Source organism: Sciurus vulgaris, assembly GCF_902686455.1.
Source record: "Sciurus vulgaris genome assembly, chromosome: 7".
Taxonomy (NCBI): Eukaryota; Metazoa; Chordata; class Mammalia; order Rodentia; family Sciuridae; genus Sciurus; species Sciurus vulgaris.
The window spans coordinates 33,509,397-33,530,449 of record NC_136467.1 but is presented as its reverse complement, the minus strand read 5'-3'; the positions used below and the strand labels follow the sequence as shown (position 1 = coordinate 33,530,449).

At 38.3% G+C, this 21,053-nt stretch overlaps 1 protein-coding gene and 1 long non-coding RNA gene across 3 annotated transcripts in view; one reads left to right on the top strand and one right to left on the bottom strand.

The window, feature by feature from the left end:
• Positions 1 to 21,053, top strand: part of LOC306666240 — an 83,960-nt gene that overhangs the window by 15,551 nt on the left and 47,356 nt on the right. The gene's annotated exons all lie outside the window — the stretch shown is intronic.
• On the bottom strand, positions 16,339 to 19,712 carry CCN2 (cellular communication network factor 2). Its single transcript, XM_079148199.1, has 5 exons — positions 19,302 to 19,712; positions 18,924 to 19,146; positions 18,434 to 18,685; positions 18,092 to 18,303; positions 16,339 to 17,720 (listed from the first exon to the last, which is right to left on the bottom strand). Exons 1-5 carry the CDS (start codon positions 19,695 to 19,697, stop codon positions 17,424 to 17,426), a joined length of 1,380 nt encoding a protein of 459 aa, XP_079004325.1. The 5' UTR covers positions 19,698 to 19,712; the 3' UTR covers positions 16,339 to 17,423.

Sequence of the window (21,053 nt, the reverse complement as noted above, 5' to 3'; positions counted from 1 at the left end):
TATTACAAATGTAGTGAACACTTGCTTCTTTTTGTTTTTATTGCCTTTTCTGTCCTTCTAATAACTCTGCTTAATTTCGCTCTAGTGCAGGAGTTGGCAAACTAGGACCTTTTGGCAAAAACTAACCTTCGTCCTGACTTTGTAAATGAAGTTTTATTGTTACGTATCTATGTCCATTTGTTGATGGATTGCCCATGGCTGCTTCTGAGTTGCAATGGCAGAGCTAGAGACAGCATGTCCTGCAAAGTCTGAAGTATATCTTATTGGGCCTTCAAGAACAAGGTTGCAACCCCTGCTCTGGTGGAACTGACGTGCCCCAGCTTTCACCCCTGTGCTTTGGGTAAAGCTGACTCCACCCAGAAGTATCAGGGGTCTCCTGGGTTAAATCAGTCTGCTCCTTAGCTCCCATTGGCATGGCCGATTGCTTCAGGGGTAAGCATTGATCCCAGCTTGTCTGATCTATGAAAGCTCAAGGATAGTGTTTGGAATTCTGACTTTTCATGGGGGTTCTGAGTTTAGGAAAATGTAGTTCAGGGAATGCCTTCTGTCACCTTGGGACAAACAGATAGCCTCACTTAACTCCTGAGATTTAAGTTAACACAAGGCAGAAGGAAGAGCAGTGCAGAGAAACAGAGAGGACAAAATCCTGGTGAGGTATTGTGAATTCCTTCATCTTAGCTGGACTAGGTCACCCTAGGACTTCCAGTTAAACTCGCTTTTTTCCCAATAAATTCCCTCTTGCTTAAGCCAGGTTAGACTGATTTTTTTAAAAAAATCATTTTCAACAGAGTCCCAAAGGACATAAGTGGATCTAATGCTGGATTATATGATTTATTTGATACTGAGATGAAATTAGGGCATGCATGCCTTTTAGTATTATCTTTCCTACAAATTCCAGTTCAAATGATTCTTTATCATAAAGTCTAAGCTGAAAGTGGGTTTTCTTTCTTTTACCCTCCGATGGAACTTTTTTCCTCCATAAAACTCTCAAGACATTTAACATGCTCTGTCTTATTTCATGGTGATTTGAGGGATGTATTTCTGTTATGAGATTTGTGAGAGCACAAATGACATCTTTCCTGCCTTTTCAGGTCCCCTGGTACCTAACAGGCATTGTCTCAGCATTGTGCCTGCTAAAACTATGGCCAGCAAACGATTCTATGTTCCTTGGTAGCAGCTGAATTTGAAAGCACAAATGAAAGATGTGCCCAATGAGGCAAAATTCGGGGAGTGAAATGGAAGACTAGTTCCCTTCCCAAACTTCCCTACTCACGTCCCTGAACTGAGGGAAGAGAACATATTTAAATTAATGCAAGGTTAAAAACATTATAATAGACAAAAATAATCCAAAAGTCACGGGATCTGCCTCAGATGTTTCCAGAAATGGAATTGGCAGATGGAGCAAAACATGCTTAATGTCTTGAGTTGGTCATGGGTGAGAAATAACAACACTACCCTTAACTATAGTCTAACAAATACAGTCCATTCCATAAACTATTTACATGTTCTGTGGCTAGTTGCTTTGTCTCATACTTGTGGCTTTGGAGTTTATATGCAAAATATCAACTTGTTACAAAAATTTTTCAGTTCTTCAAGTAATATGTTAGATCTGGTAGATTAATTGTTTAAAGAGACTACCCATCTATCATGTGATAGCATAATTATGTAAGCTGCTTATAGAGAAACTTCCACATACAAGTTTCTGAGCATAAGAACTTTAGAGCTGAAAGGGAGAAGAATAAAGTAAATTCATCATGAAGTAGACCAATGTTTTCAAGTCTAGCTTTCTGTGATGACAAAAATGTCCTGTATCTGTGCCATCCAACATGGAAGCCACTAGCTGCATGTTATGACTGAACTTTTGAAATATTGCAGTGTGCAGGGAAGATAAATTTTACGTTTTATTTCATTTAAATTCATTTAAATTTAATAGGCACATTTATCTATTGGCTACTTGGAATAGAAAAAAATAGGTTATGGGTATAATGATATTAAGTGATATAATAAAGTTTAAATAGAATGTTCATTAGAGCATTTGAAAAAGAAGAGGGATAAGGGTTTAATTTCATTTTGCTACATATGGATTTCTAGTTTTCCCAGCATCATTTGTTAAAGAGGTTATCTTTTCTCCATTGTATGTTTTTGACACCTTTATCTAGTATGAGATAACTGTATTTATGTGGGTTTGTCTCTGTGTCTTCTGTACCTTTGGTCTATCTGTCTATTTTGGTGCCAATAATGTGCTGTTTTTGTTACTATTGCTCTGTAATATAGTTTAAGGTCTGGTGTTGTGATACCTCCTGCTTTGCTCTTCCTGATAAGGAGTGCTTTGGCTATTCTGGGTCTCTTATTCTTCCAAATGAATTTCATGATTGCTTGCTCTATTTCTATGACGGATGTCATTGGGATTTTAAATGGAATTGTATTGAATTTGTACAGCGCTTTTAGTAGTATGGCCATTTTGACAATATTAATTCTGCCTATCCAAGAACATGGGAGATCTTTCCATCTTCTAAGGTTTTCTTTAATTTCTTTCTTTAATGTTCTGTAGTTTTCATTGTAGAGGTCTTTCACCTCTTTTGTTAGATTGATTCCCTAGTATTTTATTTTATATTTTTGAGGCTATTGTGAATGGGATAGTTTTCCTAATTTCTCTTTCAGAGGATTCATCATAAATCTAAATGCCTTAGATTTATGAGTGTAGACTTTATATCCTGCTACTTTGCTGAAGTCACAAAACTCAACTCAAAATGGATCAAGGACCTAGGAATTAGACCAGAGACCCTGCACCTAATAGAAGAAAAAGTAGGCCCAAATCTTCATCATGTCGGCTTAGGACCAGACTTCCTTAACATGACTCCCAATGGATAAGAAATAAAATCAGGAATGAATAAATAGGATAGATTCAAACTAGAAAGCCTTTTCCTTAGCAAAGGAAACAATCAACAGTGTGAAGAGAGAGCCTACAGAGTGGGAGAAAATCTTTGCTACACGCACTTCAGATAGAACACTAATCTCCAGAATTTACAAAGAACTCAAAAAACTTTACACCAAGAATACAAAAACACAATCAACAAATGGGCTAAGGAAATGAGCAGACACTTCACAGAAGAAGATCTACAAACAATCAACACATGTATGAAAAAATGTTCAACATCTCTAGTAATAAGAGAAATACAAATCTAAACGACCCTAAGATTTCATCTCACCCAGATTAGAATGGCTATTATCAAGAATACAAGCAAAAATACGTGTTGGCGAGGATGTGGGGAAAAAGGTATGCTTATACATTGCTGGTGGGGTTGCAAATTGGTACAGCCACTTTGGAAAGCAGTATGGAGATTCCTTAGAAAACTTGGAATGGACCCACCATTTGACCCAGCTATCCCACTCCTTGACCTATACCCAAAGGATTTAAAATCAGCATACTACAGTGACGCAGCCACATCAATGTTTATAGCAGCTCAATTCACAATGGCTAGATTGTGGAACCAACCTAGATTCCCTTCAATAGATGAATGGATAAAGAAACTGTGGTATATACACAATAAAATATTATTCAGCCATAAAGAAGAATAAAAGTATGGCATTTGTAGGTAAATTGATGGAGTTAGAGAATACCATGCTAAGTGAAATCAGCCAATCCCCAAAAAACTAAAGGCTGAGTGATTTCTCTGATAAGTGGATGATGATACATAACGGGACAGGGAGAAGGCAAGAATGGAGAAAGGATGGATTGTGTAGAGGAAAATGTGGGGCGGGGAAGGAGCGGGGGAGGAAAGACAATAGAATGAGACAAACATCATTACCCTACGTACATGTATGATTATGCAAATGTATGACTCGTGTACAGGGAAATGAAATTCGTACCCCATTTGTGTACAATGAATCAAAAAATAGTTAAAAAAAAAAAGAAAAGAAAGAGGGCTGCTGGTAGATTGGGAGTTTAGGAGAGGATTCAAGGATTCATGGAAGTGGCTTCTGGGAAGGGCTTTAAAGGACCTTTGAAGAAAATTTATATGTAAATGTGTACATTCTTGTATACACATACATAATGGAAGGCACAGGGGAAGAATACTTCAGGCAAAAGTACTGCACTGAGTGAAGTTGAAATGTGGACTATATTTGGAAAATATAAGAAATTCCAATTTGATTTTGGCTTTAGAAGTATGTGCAAGAGTAATTTGAGGTTATTGTAAGTGCTTTGAGGCTATTTTGCAGAAGATCTTGAACACCAGGCATGCTGAAAAGATGGTATTTACCTTGACAACATTTAAGGGTCATTGCATTTCTTTTTAAGCAACAAACTTAGGTGACTGAGATATTAATTTGGTGGTAGCAATTAAGAAGGAGAATTGAGGTGGAACAGGAAAACTAATTAGCAGAGTCATAGTGATCCTGAAGTCAAAAATAGTAATACCTGTAATAAGGATTATGGAAATGGAAAGTTGGAAGTGGTTTAGAAGGATATTCTGAGTTTAGAGGCATGAGGCATGTGAATGTATAAATAGAGATCTGTACTTGTTACTTGTCTAGACATTTATGAAGATGGGATGACTGGCTATAGTAACTTCTACCTCACAGCAAGAAAACACTTTGACATCTGGGAATAAGGTGGAGAAACCCTGACCCAGATCAGTTTTATGAAGCCTATTGAGAAAAAGAAGGAAGACCTCAGCACTTCCATTTCTCATGGAAGCATATGGGTGGTTAGAGGAGTTCAGAGGTGGTGGAGCCATCTTGTGACCACCTGATGCCCTTCAGAAGCCGGTCTGTCTGGGTAGTTAGTGGTGTGAAAGAGGCATAACCCTTCCAATCGAGAGTTTCTCAATGATGGTAGAGATTGAACATCATCTCAAGGAAACTAGACCCAATGTCTATGCAGAAACTCATCAGCAGGAGTTGAAACCAGGGATGCCTTCGTTCCCTAGATACGTGAGCCAAACCTGCTTATGCCTCCAGTACCTGCCTTCAACCCTAGCAACTAGATGCAGAAGAGGACCAGGTGAATTGTAATAATCCACCTGGGGGATATGGGTTAGGGATGTGTTCCTTCACAGATGTTTTGCCTCTTTCTAGTTGCTCTGTTGGTATCACTGCCTGGGAACACTTTTTTTTTTAATTAATAAACTTTATTTTTTAGATTACTTCTGCATGATTATCATCCAGGAAATGATATAGTGTTATTTTGAGAGTGGATCTGAATTACTTGTAAATGTATTTTGCAAAATCTAGGTCAACCACTAAATACACACACACACACATATACATATATATATATATATATATATAAATTTTATATATATATATAAAATGGATATGTTAAGAAAGGAGTGGACTCCCTGGACCTCTGCCCTGGGGAATGGCATCAGCAGGGTGAATCTGAATTTGGTTCATTCACATGAACATTCTGCTTGAGATTTCAAGAATTGTGAATACTGGCTTAGATATAGAAAAACTGCCTATTTGTGTACGGCTTTGTGAACAAGGAATTAACTCAGAGGCTTTATCATCAGTTATTAAGGAACTTTGCAAGGCTATTGAAGTACTAAAGGATGCTGAAAATATGACAAGCTGACTTTCTGCAGAGATCCTAATGAGATATGTCAAACTCCTCAAGAGGATTTGAAGATTGCTTTTTAGTCAAGAATATACAGTGAAACTACTTCATGCAGTAGTGTATATATGATTTATAAAGTTACGGTTTTATAATTCTTTTATATATTATTTTAAAATAATAAATCAATGGAAAGTGGCTTACAGAGAGAACTACAAAATGTGTTTGAATTGCATCTAATTCAACTTTTTTTAATGGCTCTAATGTTTTGGCATTGCTATGTTTATATGTATGTATTCCTTATTTATAACTCTGATACCTTTAATTTTCTAAGCTATCAGATGCACACTGCTGTGCCTGGTTAAAGTACAGTGGAACCCATCAGTAGTGATGTGTATTAGTTATGACTTGTTGACATTTCCATTATAAACTTTAATTTCGAATTGTTTATGTATAATAACTGTTGATTTATGTGGTATCAGGTTGAAAGTTGATAGGATTTGAGTCACCATGTATGAATTTATATATAAGTTCCTTATGTGTACCAGAATCTTGTTTTCTAAAATAACAGCATAGAAAACATTTCTTATAATCTAATCTTTAACAAAGACTATTTGGTTTTTAAACAATTTTGGAAAGTTCATAGTGTGAACTAGATCATTTTGTATTGACTGAAAAAAATCAAACTTTTAAAAGTTAGATTTTAAAAGTAAGAACAGTACTTAGCTTAGTATTGTTTATTGTTGGAGTCATTTACATCTAACAAAAATATTAGTTGAGAATGTTATTCCAAGTTTTATATTATATAAATAAAGGCCTAAAATAGTGTATAATATGAAACATAACCAACATGTGAAATTCCTTCTTACTTTTATAACATAAAAGTCATTGGAATGCTTACCTAATAAATATGATATGGTTATATAATAAATCACTAGATAGGTGGTGTGTTTCAATGAATATGTAATATTTTCTGAAGTAATAAGGATTTCTAGTCATTAAACAAAAAACTATGAAATGCGTATCAGGAATTATAAGTATGCCTTTCTGAAATAAAAAAAAAGAAAGGAGTGAAAATGGAATCAGTCAAAATGCTCAATTAATGCCATAAAAGAACAAAAATATGTGGTCAAAAAAGAGAAGAAGAAGGCTATCAAATAGAGACTAGTAATACACACAGGGTAGATATTAATTCACTTTAAATATCACTTTAAATATCAGTAGTCTCAAATAACCATTATGAGACAGAGATTGTCAGAATCGTTAAAACAAACAAACAAGAACTGTAGATCTGTTGTCCACGAGAAATCAACTTTAAATAGGTAGGTAGAACCCCAATAGGTTAGGCGCTGGTAAAACAGTTTCCCCTGAAGGCAGGAGGAAGAACAGAATGCTCTCATGTATTTCTGAGTCATTACTCTTTCTTCCCCTTGCCCAAAGTCAGGGGGGATTTTCTCAAACATTCACCGTGAGGACCTGATAGTGCTCTTGGAGATAATTCCAAAAGTCTGTGTGTGAATTGAGGATGGGGGAAGTATGACTGGGTCTTGGACCACTTGATATAAATTAATTTCTAAAGCACAGTTGAATCTGGGTAAGAGGAAAGTAGAGGAGTCAACAATAATGGAGTATTTCCACTTGAGTAACCAATAGATTAATACTGCTATTCATAGAAATGCAGGATCACATGGAGAAACTGGCATTAATGAAAATTAGGTTGCTCTTTTAGTGTAGAAGGTACCAAGACTCAGAGTCATTCTCTTTTTCTCCAAAATCAAAGATGATTCACTTAAGCATGTTTAAACAGAATAACAACTACAAGAAAAACACCCTCCACCCAAAAACTGTTCAAGTAGCTGATCCACAGACCTAATTCTCTGCTAGATACACCCAATTTTGCTTCCAGTCAACAGCTCCCCGTGGATCCTCTTGGCTGTTTCCTCTGGCAATGGCAACTTCCACCAGTTACTACTTCCAGCAGTGGTTAGCATGGGTTACCATAGCAGCAGCTCTGGTGGCCACTCCCATTGGCCTGCATCCTTCCCAACACCACCTCTCAGCAGCTCTTTCTGCTGGTGAATGCTGCTCCAGATGATTACCAGCAGCTCCTGACTTTTATGTCCCTGGAATTCCATCAGTTTCTAAAAGGTTCCACTTTGTAGGACCTCAATCCCAGATGTCTTCTCAAAAAATCTTCTGGATTCCCTCAATGGCTATAGGGAGCATAAAACTCCTAGCCAGTCAAGCCAACTCTCAACCGACGCCCCTCTAAACCCTTCAGGGGCAGTTTCAATGCCACACCACTCTGTCAAAGTCCTTTTTATCTTCATTGGCTGTTCTACATAGAAATTTTGCTTAGACAGAGATAATGTGCTTCCAGTTTGAGAGGCTGATGATTGTTTTCTCATCAAGGGGAACTCAGTCAGCTGAGCAATTTGTGTGTGTGTTGCAGGGAAGGTCACTAAAACAACCATGTTTGGAACAATGCCACAGAGACAGGTAGTAGAAAACAAGACTCCTACTGAAAAGAGGGAAAGCCATCAAGAATTACACGTGAAGATATGTAATACCACCCAGGGCCCCACCCTCGTTGCCTTTCTGACTTCTTGCTGTTCCCCAAGCAAGGCCAAACACAGGACATTCCCAGTGTATACACAGAGCTCCCATCCGTCTTACAAGTTGTCTCCCAAAGGTCATAGAAGCATGTAATTCCTCCCCTAAAATATCCAAATCTAGGAAACCATAGGGTTGGCCAAAGCCCCCACATGCCTCTCTCTCTCTCACCACATCCTGATATTGTGGCATCTGTGCAAACAGAGTTCTGGGAAGTGCCCCTGAACTTCCGGAACTCTTTAACATAAATATGTAAACTTACCCAATAACCCAGAGTTAAAAATGATGAGTGACATGACATAATCCTTTGCACTGGAATTCATCAGCCCAAAAGATGGGTGAAGTTTAAAAACAAACAAATAAAATGGGAAGAAAAAGAGAGTGTTGGAGCAAATACTTCCTAAGACCTTGATTTAATGTCATTTTCATTACTTGGTGGTTCCTCCCTAGGGAGGGTATAACAAAAACTGAACAAAGATGACATAGACTAGAAGGAATTTAGCCAGGGAGGAATTCAGATTGAGATGAAAAATAAGGAATTGGGCCTACTCACATTAAAAAACAATCCCTCTGGAATGACATAAAAGAACATTTTTTTAAAAAAGATTAAAAGAAGAACACTTAATTTTTAAAATATTTTTTAGTGCTAGGGAATTCAATTCTAAAAGACTTCAATCTCGAACATAATATAAATCAATATAAGCTGGACTGAAAACTGGAGAATAGTCAACATTGCTAACAGTGAATGAAGATTTATAAGTTCAAATTGTGGATCAAAATTTCCCCATTCAAATTGCTTTTCTGATCTTGGATTACATATGGTTTGTGTTAAATCTGTCTGTTCCTAAGGTCAAATTTCTCTGTGTAGTACCCACCATGTTGGCAGTTAAATTGGGGTACTTTTTATGATTTTTATGTATCATTTTCATAAAGATGATGATAGAGTTGAGGTCACTTGAAAATACAAGATAATGAATACAAGGTGGTCCTCAACCAATTAGATTCATGAGCATTATTATCATTTGCTTTATTACACTGTGAACTAAAAATGTAACCACTATAGTATTTTTTTTTTATAGCCTAACCTTTGAAATAAATGATTTCCTATGTGACATTCATCAATCTGGTTTCTTGTATGTAGAGTAAAAAAAATTAAATCAAACATCTGGGTCTCATGTGAAATATTTATTTATCTGCATGTATCACCTCCTTACCTCATTTGGTTATGTTCCAGGATGCTTCTAGTTTTGGGTTTTGCTGATTGTTAGATATATATTTTTAAGCTTAGGTATAGGTAGAATGGATGATCAGTTTTTGTTATTTATAAATGTGGTATTCTCTATTCGTTTACCTGCTAGTAGCCTGCTGAAATGTATGTACATTGGTGAAATGTGCTGCTAACCCTTATTGTTGAAGTGGAACATACATAGTGAGTTGTTATTGTCCACTTGGGACTCCAGAAACCTTATAATCTTGTTGCACTGTATAATTAAATTACATTCATTGAGTCCCATTAAATATATATCAAGTATATCATTTCATAGCTTCCATTTATTAGTTATATTTTGGAATTATATTTTAATGAGTTAAACTGTTGAGGTTAATTCAAAATCAATATCTGTAATCCAATGAAGAGTCTGTGAGATTTAAATAAAAATTGGTACAAGTTCATCTGATGTTAAAGGGAAAGTCAATACCTCCTTAAGATATTTGTGTATTTGGGGGACTTTCTTCTCATAGGTATTTTTAACTTCGAGCTTCTTCCTCATCAAATGGTCCAACTCATTTTCCATACATATGATGCTCTAGTTAATTATGCAAAGAGCTTTGTTATATCTATTACCTTTCAGGAGCTCATCATCGGAAATATTAAAAATAAGCTCATTTTTTTTGATTATTAAATAATAACTATTCTATGTAAATAACTTGGAAAATATAAAGATGAAAAAAATAACTCCCAGATAATTCATTTTAATAATGAAGCAAAATTCTTTCTAAAAAGTGCTTGAGTTTATTTATTTTTTAAAAAACTTGTAAATCAAAATATATGCCTTTAATAATGTGGCCCAAGTTCTCTCATGCCCCCACCTTCAGAGTAACCAATGTTCTGACCTCTATTACTGCTGAGTAGCTTTACCTGTTCTTCATTCTCATACAGATCATACAGATGGAATTGTTCAGAATATACAATTTTGTGCCTGGCTGATTTTGCTGAACATAATAGCAGTTCTTTCTTTCTTTGTTATTCTTTTCTTAATCAATGTATAGTATTTCCATTGCATAAATATTCTACACTATCCATTCTCCTATTGTTAGACATATGGATTGTTTTCATTTTGGGAATGGATGACACTGCTTTGAAAATTTCATGTCTTTTTCTCATTCCTCTTGTGTATACATCAAGGAGTACAAATTTGCTGTCATAGGTGAATATGTGTTTAGCTTTTAGTAAATACTGCCAAAAGGTTTCCCAAAATTATGTATTTATATAAACTATAAATGTTAATTGTGCTGACAAAAAATGTATTAGTTTATTGACCTAATGCAAGTCTTGAGATGTAGAGTCTAATGAGTCAATGATACTCTACATTTTTTTACTAGCTCTTCTTTGACTATCTTTTAAGCATCTAATATAGAAGATAGGTCTACATGTCTATTGCTGTGGATTCTATATTTAGATCTGGAATCTGACTTAGTATTTTAAGAATAAATTTTACTTTGTTTACTTAATTCTTAGTCATAGTAACAGTCTATATATAATCAGTATGATTCACCAGGTGAAGAATAGTTATATACTTGTGGAGCAAAATCTTCCACAATTCTATTTATGACATTTGGAAATGGGATAAGAAAATGCATTGGATACACAATGAATACCTGAGTTCCATAGAGATTGCGTGTTGCACACACTGTACACATGTTTAGTTAAGTTGCACTAGCATGCATAGCTAAGCCATTTATTTGTTTAACTGTGAAATATTTATCAAAATCCAAAATCATGGACAATGCTAACAATTTTGGCATATTCTTTGCTATTTCTAAGGAGATATAAAATTTATTTTTAAAAAATCTTTCTGATCATAAAATAATGCTTGTTTATTTCATAACATTTTTAAAAGTATAGGAAATTAGAAAGAATATAAAATTACTTTAAACTGATCATCATGAAGGGAACACAGTTGACTACAAAATTTATTATTTTTTTTCCAAAGCCATGTCTAGGTTATGTTTGAACTTGAAACAGATTGGGCCAATCTCTTCTGAGGCACTATTAGATGTGTAGTATACCTCCACCCAAAGATACTGAAATTATCATAAAAAATTATATTTGTGTACACTATACCAATATCAGAAGTTGTCTGGTTTAGTCCATTTTCTGTGAAAATGGCAAAACACCTGAAACTGGGAACTTTATGAAATAGAGGTTTATTTAACACACACTTTGGGAGGTTAAAAGCCCAAGATTTGGCAGCCCCATCTGAGTATAAGCAGAATTGACAGGCTGAATGCATGACCATTCTTATCCTCATTGAAGCTTACCTGCCCCATCTGTAGTAGGAGTCTCCTCCATTTGTCACTCAATCTCTTTGATGTGATTTTATTGGCACTTAAATTCCTTATTGTCTAATATTAAAAGATATTCTAAACATAAATGCATTTATCTTACACTTTCTTGCCCCAGACTTGGAATCAATCATTTTCCCAAAATCCTTAGTTTCTTTTAGTGGTTAGAATCAACCACTGGGATAGATTCAAACTAAAAAGCTTTCTCTCAGCAAAGGAAACTATCAGTAATGTGAAGAGAGAGCCTACAGAGTGGGAGAATATCTTTGCCACTCATACTTCAGATAGAGCACTAATTTCCAGAATCTATAAAGAACTCAAAAAACTCTACACCAAGAATACAAATAATCCAATCAACAAATGGGCTAAGGAAATGAACAGGCACTTCACAGAAGAAGATGTACAAGCAATCAACAGATATATGAAAAAATGTTCAACATCTCTAGTAATAAGAGAAATGCAAATCAAAACTACCCTAAGATTTCATCTCACCCCAATTAGAATGGCGATTATCAAGAATACAAGCAACAATAGGTGTTGGCGAGGATGTGGGGAAAAAGGTACACTCATACATTGCTGGTGGGGTTGCAAATTAGTGCAAACACTCTGGAAAGCAGTATGGAGATTCCTCAGAAAGCTTGGAATGGACCCACCATTTGACCCAGCTATCCCACTCCTTGGCCTATACCCAAAGGACTTCAAAGCAGCATACTACAGAGATACAGCCACATCAATGTTCATAGCTGCTCAATTTACTATAGCCAGATTGTGGAACCAATCTAGATGTCCTTCAGTTGATGAATGGATAAAGAAACTGTGGCATATATACACAATGGAATATTATTCTGCCATGAAGAATGATAAAATTATGGCATTTGCAGGCAAATGGATGAAATTGGAGAATATCATGCTAAGTGAGATAAGCCAATCTCAAAAAACTAAAGGACGAATGATCTCGCTGATAAGCGGATGAGGACATATAAGGGGGCGTAGGAGGGGTTAGCGTTAGGGTTAGGGTTAGGTTTAGGGTTAGGGATAAGGAGGGTGGTAAGAATGGAGGAAGGAAGGAAGGACTGTATAGAGGGAAAAGAGGGGTGGGAGGGGTGGGGGGGAAGGGAAAAAATAACAGAATGAATCAAATAACATTGCCCTATGTAAATTTATGATTTTTAATTTAAAAAAAGTAAAAATAAAAACATTTCAAGTGTAGGGTGTTCATTGCTTTTGAGCTGTCTTTCTGTCTGAGCCTTTTCAGTGAGCAGATAAAGGGAATAAAATTGTGTATGTGTTTTAAAAGATAAACTACCTTATGCCTTATTTTGCCAATTCAAATTCAGGACTACAGGATTTTCCTTAACCATTTTATATTCTATCTATATTTTCCGACTTGCTCATTGAAAATCCATGTGAATACTCAAACACTGGGTATAATAGAGTATTCTTGAAGGCTAATTTACTTCATCCCACCTCAGAATAATTATCTCAGATTAACAATATTAATACCATCACCAGCAGTAAAAAGCAGCTATTTTTCTTTCTTTTTTTTTTTTTTTTTTTTTTTTTTGGGAAGGGCATAGGCTCTCTCCACTTTTTATAGCTGTATTCTACTCCTTTTGAGCAGGGCATGCCACCACTGTATCCAGTACTTTCTTCCCTTGAAATTTCCTATCTTCTAGTTGCAAAGATAAGACATAATTAGTGTTGAACACCAGTCCTTGTGTTAATGTCTCTCATGTTCCTCAGGACCAGGGTGTCCTGAGTTCTTTTATGTCTTTAACAGCTTGATTTTATTCTTTGTTTTTCTTCTTAAAAGTCAGTTTGGGAAGGTACAATTCTTTGGAACACATTTTCTTTCCTTAATTATCTTAAATGTGTTATTCTGTGTTTTTTTTTCTGGCATTAAAATATTGCTGTCAAAAGTCTGATGATGAACTCTATTTCTTTTTACTTACCAAGTTCATGTTCTTTTTGTCTACAGGTCCAGATGCTTTTTCCTTTTCTTTAAATTCTAACAATTTTGCTGAGACATGACTTGGTAATGGATTGATTTTATTTCGTAGGCAGTGTGTTCTTTCAGTATGTGCTTTCCATTTTTTTTATTTTAGTAATTTTCTTGATTTACAATTTTTTTCTCCAAGAGCTCCTACTATCCATATATTGTATCTTCTTTGTCTATTTACAATATTTGTCACTTTTTCTTTAGGTATTTTTATTCCTTCCATTTTTAGTTAAAAAAAAAAATTCCTCTAGTCTGCTGTGGTTATTTACTGTTAAGCTCCTTCTAGTGAGTATCTTTCCTTCATTTCTAATTCCTTCATTTCATATTTAGGTTTTGGCAATTCTGCTTTATGTTGCTATTTTATATCATTAGTTGTTTCTTTTTATCTCCATTGCTGTCTAGTACGATTTTCTTATTGTTCTTTTGAAATAGGAAGTTACAGCTTTGCAGTGTTTTATGGACACATATTTCTTAGCTGTTGTTCTGCCTGCTATTTTCTATTTTTCATATAGAACTTTGTGTGGGATTTAGCTTTGATAATTTTGTTTCCTAATTTATATGGAATCAGTTTCCTTGACCTTTGTCTGAGAAGAAAACTTGGTATAGATAGCTCTTTTAAATTCACAAGAGATGCTTCTTTTGTCGCTTTCATGTAGTATTAAAAAATACAACAGTCTAGAAGGTGTGGGGGTGCACATCTGGTGACGTGGGAGCCTGAGGCAGGAGGATTCCAAATTAGAGGCCAGCCTCATTATCTTGGTGAAATCTTGTCTCAAAATTTAAAAAAAGGAAAAAGAACTGGGGACATAGCTCAGTGGTAAAGCACCTCTAATTTTCATCCCCAGTACTGGGGTGGGTGAGGATAGTTTACTTCCTGAGATTTTTACTTCTGTTCTCATTTTTATCTGAATTTTCTCTCTCAATGTCTGCTATCTCTGACCTGCTTAATTTTTATTCTACTCCTAAGAGGTGTGGGTGTCTTCTCTTGGAAAGAAACCCTGGTTTAAAAGTTTTGTTGGAAAAGCCAAATTCCTGCTGGTTTCAGTGCTGTTCTCATACTGGCCACCTGTACTTCTAGCTGGCTCTTTTGGAGATCTCTTGTTTTCAGAAGCATCAGATACACTGTTTGCTCTTCCCCACACACATGCTGACAGAGTGCAGGCATTGTGGGGTGATTGTCTCCATTCCTATTTTGGGGGTCAAGAGACATCTTATCTCCTAATTGCATTATAAATATTGCTTATGGGATTTTGGTTATGCAATCTAGATACCCTGTTTTTTTGTGGGGATTTGGAAAATCTGAACCCTATGTTTCCAATACCGCTATTTTTCCAGAATTCTCTGATTCCTTTCAGAACAGTTGGGCTCATTTACCATGGCCCTTCCTTTTTGCAACTAGGAATAAACCAACAGAAAGGAAATGTGAATGAACAATGTGCTGTGTGTGTACACACATGTATGTTTATTTGGGGAAGCAGGGTGCTGCTGCTGGGTACAGCATTGCTATATAATATGTGGGTGTACCCTGGAAACCCAGCATTGTGACCAGAAATACCTTTTGCATTTTGAACAAGGGAAGTTTTTCCTTTGGTTTGTGGTGTGGTCACTGTTTGCAGAACTGGTCTTTATTTTCAAGTGTATTTTTGTCTCTCAGAATGACTACAACATTGCTAATTACCCTGGGACAGGTTTGTCTGTCTCCAACTTTTCTTGCCCCCATTCTCCCAGAAATCCACAGCTAGTCAGTCTTATCCAAAGAAAGAATTGGACCCCCTGGAGTGTTTCTTTGGTTTCCTCCACTTGGTTCCTTTTTCAGTAGAAGCCTGGGTAGATCCAATACAATTTTTACATCAGGATTCTTGAATAATTTCATTTTATCATTTATAAACCACTTGGTAATGTAGGATACATTGATCTTGAGGTCCGATCAGATCAAAGACTTGGGCAAATGAAGAAATTGCTTTTAAATGAAGACAAATTTTAATGAATGTTAATGAATGAAGATTTACTTTTCCTCTTTTCCATTGAGGCCATCTTTTGTAATTGGTTACTATGGCAGCTGGGAATGTAATTATACAAAATGACTTACTAAATGGCTCCATTTTAATGTATATTTCATTGTGTATTTTGAAGATTTAAGAGTAAGATATTGAAGTTCAGAAACAGATAGTACAGCATACAATTTAAAAAAATACCTTAACCTTTCTACATGCAAGGCAAACTAGTTTGTGAAATGAAGGGTTGGTCATTAATCCACAAGGACCGGAGACATACTTAGTGTAAAAAGGACCAGTTATAATACCACAGGGGTTAGAGGAGACTGAAGTCATCTATACAAAATTGAATTTAAACTGTTCATAATGTACTGTGGAAATAACATAAAATACCTGTGTCTTCAACATGTTTGTAACTCCAATCCCGTGAAACTTGACGCAGTTTGAAGTATTCTTATGCACAATTCTATTGATTAACCAATTTATTACTATATGTGATAAAAGTTACCTAAAAAATTATTGGATACTTTTGTTATCTTAAGAAAACCAAAAATTGTCCATTCATACTTAAGAAAATTTGAATCATTTCCAAGAATAAACAAAGAGCAGAGTACTTTATAGAAAAAATATATACTTTATTTTCAACTGGAAAGGTGCAAACATGTAACTTTTGGTCACACTCTCAACAAATTAACTGTCCAAAAAACAGTCATAGTCAAAATAGAAACAAATGCTTCCGGGTGGAAAACTGACCCATAGAGTTATATAGAGCCAGTCATTTTCCAATAAAGGCCATTATTCACTGAAAGTGAGGCTACCACATTTCCTGTCTAGAAACCAGATTTCCAAGGACATTGCTGCCTCACCTTCATCAAACATTCTGTTTTGATGAACTGCCACTCTAACTGATTACAATTTCCACTTGAATATTCATTTCAGGCTTTGAATTATCAGACAAGCTTCACGTCCTACCTATGGTGTTCGGAACTTGAGGCTAACATTGAAATATCAAAGCATTTAAAACAAAAACAAAAAGGCACGAACAACTTTAAATTAACTTAGATAACTGTACAAATATATAATATATATATCCACAATATTTACATTATCAATAAAAAAAAATCTGGCTTGTTACAGGCAAATTAACTTGCCACAAGCTGTCCAGTCTAATAGACAGGATTCTGATTCCTGAACACTGTCATTTGAATCAGAATGTCGAGGCTGAATCTGCTGTTCTGACCTAAAGAACAACTTGACTCAGCCTCATGATGGTTGGAGAATGCAGATCTTAGCTGTTGCTGGAGCTACAGGCAGATCAGCAAGTATGCTAAAATTTTTCTTCTCAATTACACTCCAAATAGCAGGCACATTACAACTTTAAGATGCAATCTGATAGTACTAGCCTTTCTACTGGTGTCTTCACTTCTCCTGAAGCCACCCTTTAGTGTACATTTGGGCGCTGTGCACTACTGCAGTCCCACTGTCAAGTCTTAACTTTCTTCAAACCAGTGTCTGGGGTTGAGAGACTATTTGTATGACATGGCACAATGTTTTGAATTTGGTGGGAATATTTCTCCCCCACTTAGAAAAACAGATTTAAATTAACTTGTGCTACTGAAATCATTTTTACATAAAAATGAGATGTGAATCAGTTCAAGTTACAGTCGAATGAGTTAATGTCTCTCACTCTCTGGCTTTATGCCATGTCTCCATACATCTTCCTGTAGTACAGTGACTCAAAGATGTCATTGTCTCCAGGGCAGTTGTAATGGCAAGCACAGGTCTTGATGAACATCATGCTCTTCTTCATGATCTCACCATCTGGACACTTGAACTCCACAGGCAGGGTGGTGGTTCTGTGAGGGGTGCAGCATCGGCCATCTGTGCACACACCACAGAACTTAGCCCGGTATGTCTTCACACTGGTGCAACCAGAAAGCTCAAACTTGACAGGCTTGGAGATTTTGGGGGTACGGATGCACTTTTTGCCCTTCTACAGAAGACAAGGGAGAGAAGAAATATCATTACTATAGGGAGAGTGGCTTTCCTCAACCCTGTGTTCCAGGCTTATGTTGTCTGACTTCTGTTTATATTTGAGGACAGAAACTTTGAGTTCCATTTGCCAGTTTTCCAAAAATAGTCATGGACTCTCTTGGAATGTCTTGAATTAACTAACACTGGGGAGGATTTTGTAGTGGAAAACTGGCGGTTCCTATTACACAATCTCTCATTCCAGCAAAACAGCTCCATGGTTAGATAATTTTGGAGGTAACAGGTCTATAATAACAAGGGTGGCAAGAGACCTAATTTGGTCCTATTCACTATCGTTCTACTAAAATGAGTTAAGAAGAACAGAAAACAAACCTTGATGTTCTCTTCTAGGTCAGCTTCGCAAGGCCTGACCATGCAGAGGCGACTCTGCTTCTCTAGCCTGCAGAAGGCGTTGTCATTGGTAACCCGGGTGGAGATGCCCATCCCACAGGTCTTGGAACAGGCGCTCCACTCTGTGGTCTGGACCAGGCAGTTGGCTCGCATCATAGTTGGGTCTGGGCCAAAGGTGTCTTCCAGACGGTAGGCTGTGAAAGTAGAGCACACAAACACAAGGTAAAATGCCTGGATAAGACAATTTCCCCCTTTTCTTGGCATTGTCAGAACTCAGCCTTGGGGGAGAATGACAACACTGACTTAGAGGAAGCTTCAACTCACCAGCCAGGGCAGGGCCAACCACGGTGTGGTCTTTGGGCTCATCACACACCCACTCCTCGCAGCATTTCCCAGGCAGCTTGACCCTTCTCGGGAAGGGGCAGTCAGGGCTGGGCAGGCGAACGTCCATGCTGCACAGGGGCACACAGCCCACTGCTCCATCTAGGCAAGTGCACTGGTATTTGCAGCTGCTCTGGAAGGACTCTCCACTCCTGTACACTGTCCCGCCGAAGACGCAGGGGGCACCATCTTTGGCTGCGGGAGAGCAAGGGGGGGGAAAAAGTAGTGGAGGTGAGAGGTCAGGCTTCAGTTCCAGGTGCTCTAACAGTAAGCTCATCAGGGCTGCAGAGGGCGGGCTGGAAGCAGCTGCAGACAGGACTCGGTTGGAGCGGTTTCTTTTACTAGCAGGCGGGTGGGAGTGAAGGAAGGGGTGGCAGGATACCAAGTGGCGGAGTGCGGGTTGAGGAACCGGGGCGGGGGCTGCGTGTCTTACCCGTGCACACGCCAATCTTGCGGTTGGCTGGGGAGCCGAAGTCACAGAAGAGGCCCTTGTGCGGGTCGCAGGGGTCGCGTTCGGTGCACAGTTCGCCCAGCTGCTTGGCGCAGACGCGGCAGCAGCCGCAGCCGTCTAGCACGAGGCTCACGCCGGCCGGGCAGCGCGGCGCCGGCGCGGTCCCGCACTGGCACTGCCCGCTGCAGTCCTGGCTGGTGGCCGGCTGCAGGGAGGAAGGGGCGGTCAGCCGGCGCTCTCTCGCTCGCTGGGTGCGCACTCCCTCGGCGCCGCCGGCCCGGCCCTCCTCCCTCCATCCTTCCCTCCCCGGCCGGCTCGACGTCCTCCCCAGCAGCCGCGGCAGGGACTCCCGGCGCTTACCCGGCTGCAGAGGGCGAGGAGGAGCACGAAGGCGAAGCGGACGGGGCCCACAGCGGCGGCCATGGTCGGGGCACTGAGGTCGGAGCGGGCGGCGGGGCGCAGTGCGCGGCGGCGGCGGCGAGGGGCGCGATGGGCCGGAGCCGGGGAGCGGGCTCTGGGCGCAGGTGGGTGCCTGGACGCGCCGGCTCTAGTCTCTGGGGCTGTCGGCCGGGGCGGCTGCCGTCGGGCTGGAGTGGTGGGTCGCCGGAGGTTGGAGTTGCGCCGGCTGCCTCCTCTCAGCGGGAAGAGTTGTTGTGTGAGGCTGGGGCGGGCGGCCGGGGCTTTTATACGCTCAGGACGGCCCGGCTCGCCAATGAGCTGAATGGAGTCCCACACAAACAGGGACATTCCTCGCATTCCTCCCCACCTTCCTGCCTCATCAACTCACACCGGATTGATCCTGACCCCTTGACACTCAGCATTCCTCCGTCTGAAAAAGCTGGCACACTTCAGCTCGCCAGAAAAAAAAAAAAAAAAGAAAAAAAAGTATTTCCAGCACCGAATAGGATTTTTTCCCGATCCTTTTCGCATCACTCCTGACTTATATCATTTAAAATCACACGGGCAGTTTTTTCTTAATAATTTTGCCCTGTACGATCCACTCATATAAATCCTTTTTAGAAGGTAGGTAGCTGAAAAAGTAAACAGCAGGGATTCCTAAAAAAAAAAAAAATCGAAAGGGTCTCCTTTTTATTGTTTTTATAATGATTTATGTTTAAGAGGCTGTAGGCTTTTGAAACTCTATAGACAGCAGAAAGTTGCTTTTAACCATTCGAAATCCCCAAGATGCCTACCTGCAAAACCCTGAATTCTTTATCTGAAATGGAGGAATTCGATCCTTTGTAATTCCAGATAACGGTTTGGTGGCCCAGAGCCAGACAAGAAAGAGAACAAAGCAGGGGACTGAGAAAGGATGCCGGTTCATGGGGGAGATTTTGAGCACTCTGACTTTGTTTTCTCTTAATACATGTAGAAGGTTTTTTTTTTTTTTTTTTTTTTTTCTTTATTTTTACTGTGGGAGGTGTAGAGAGGGAAAGGGGTTGAGTGGGCATCGGTATTTCAAAAAAAATGGATCTATTGTTATATCAGAGAAAGGATTATGTGTTGGGTAGGTAGAAGCTCTGGGTGTCCAGAAGGGATGGGAGGAGAGAGAAGCAGACAGGAGGAGGCCAGCCAAAAGCTTGGGGTTCAACTGGGGCATCTTACACACAGCTGTGCTGAAGGAGTGATTTTACTTACACTAAAACCTGTAATCTTCAAATGTGAATTGGACTTGGTTTGTCTAGAAGTAAAAAAATTTGATTATATAACAAGAACAGTGAACCCTCTTGTGTCTGGTTTAAACTGTCAGTGAATAATGTATTTTTAGTGACTACCCCCACATCTGTAACTAGTGATTGTGACCTCTAATAAAGCATAGCCTCATGGAGTGAGGTCAAGTTATAGGAAGAATAAGTTTTATTTCTCCTGTTTGTGTGCAGATGTCAAATTTGGCTAGTAAACCTATGCTTATCTCTGTTTCTTAATATTGCTACTTAGCTTCAGTAAGGACACAATTAACTGTGTATTTATTTAGAATCTATATTGTTTCCTGGCTTTTTTGTTAATAGCTCCAATTACCATTTTAAGTAGAGTGTGATTCTGGGACCCTGCTGTTTTTGTCTTCTGAAGTGTCACACTTCACATTGGTGTTACCAGTGAGTGGATTTCTTT

Bases quoted from the DNA above. Each gene is read 5' to 3' on its own strand.
- CCN2 (XM_079148199.1), bottom strand. From the start codon at position 19,697: ATGCGAGGAATGTCCCTGTTTGTGTGGGACTCCATTCAGCTCATTGGC. The intron at 18,686-18,923 runs GTAAGACACGCA...GCTCTCCCGCAG, and splicing joins CAAGATTGGCGTGTGCACGG to CCAAAGATGGTGCCCCCTGC. The intron at 18,304-18,433 runs GTGAGTTGAAGC...CTACTTTCACAG, and splicing joins GGTTGGCCCTGCCCTGGCTG to CCTACCGTCTGGAAGACACC.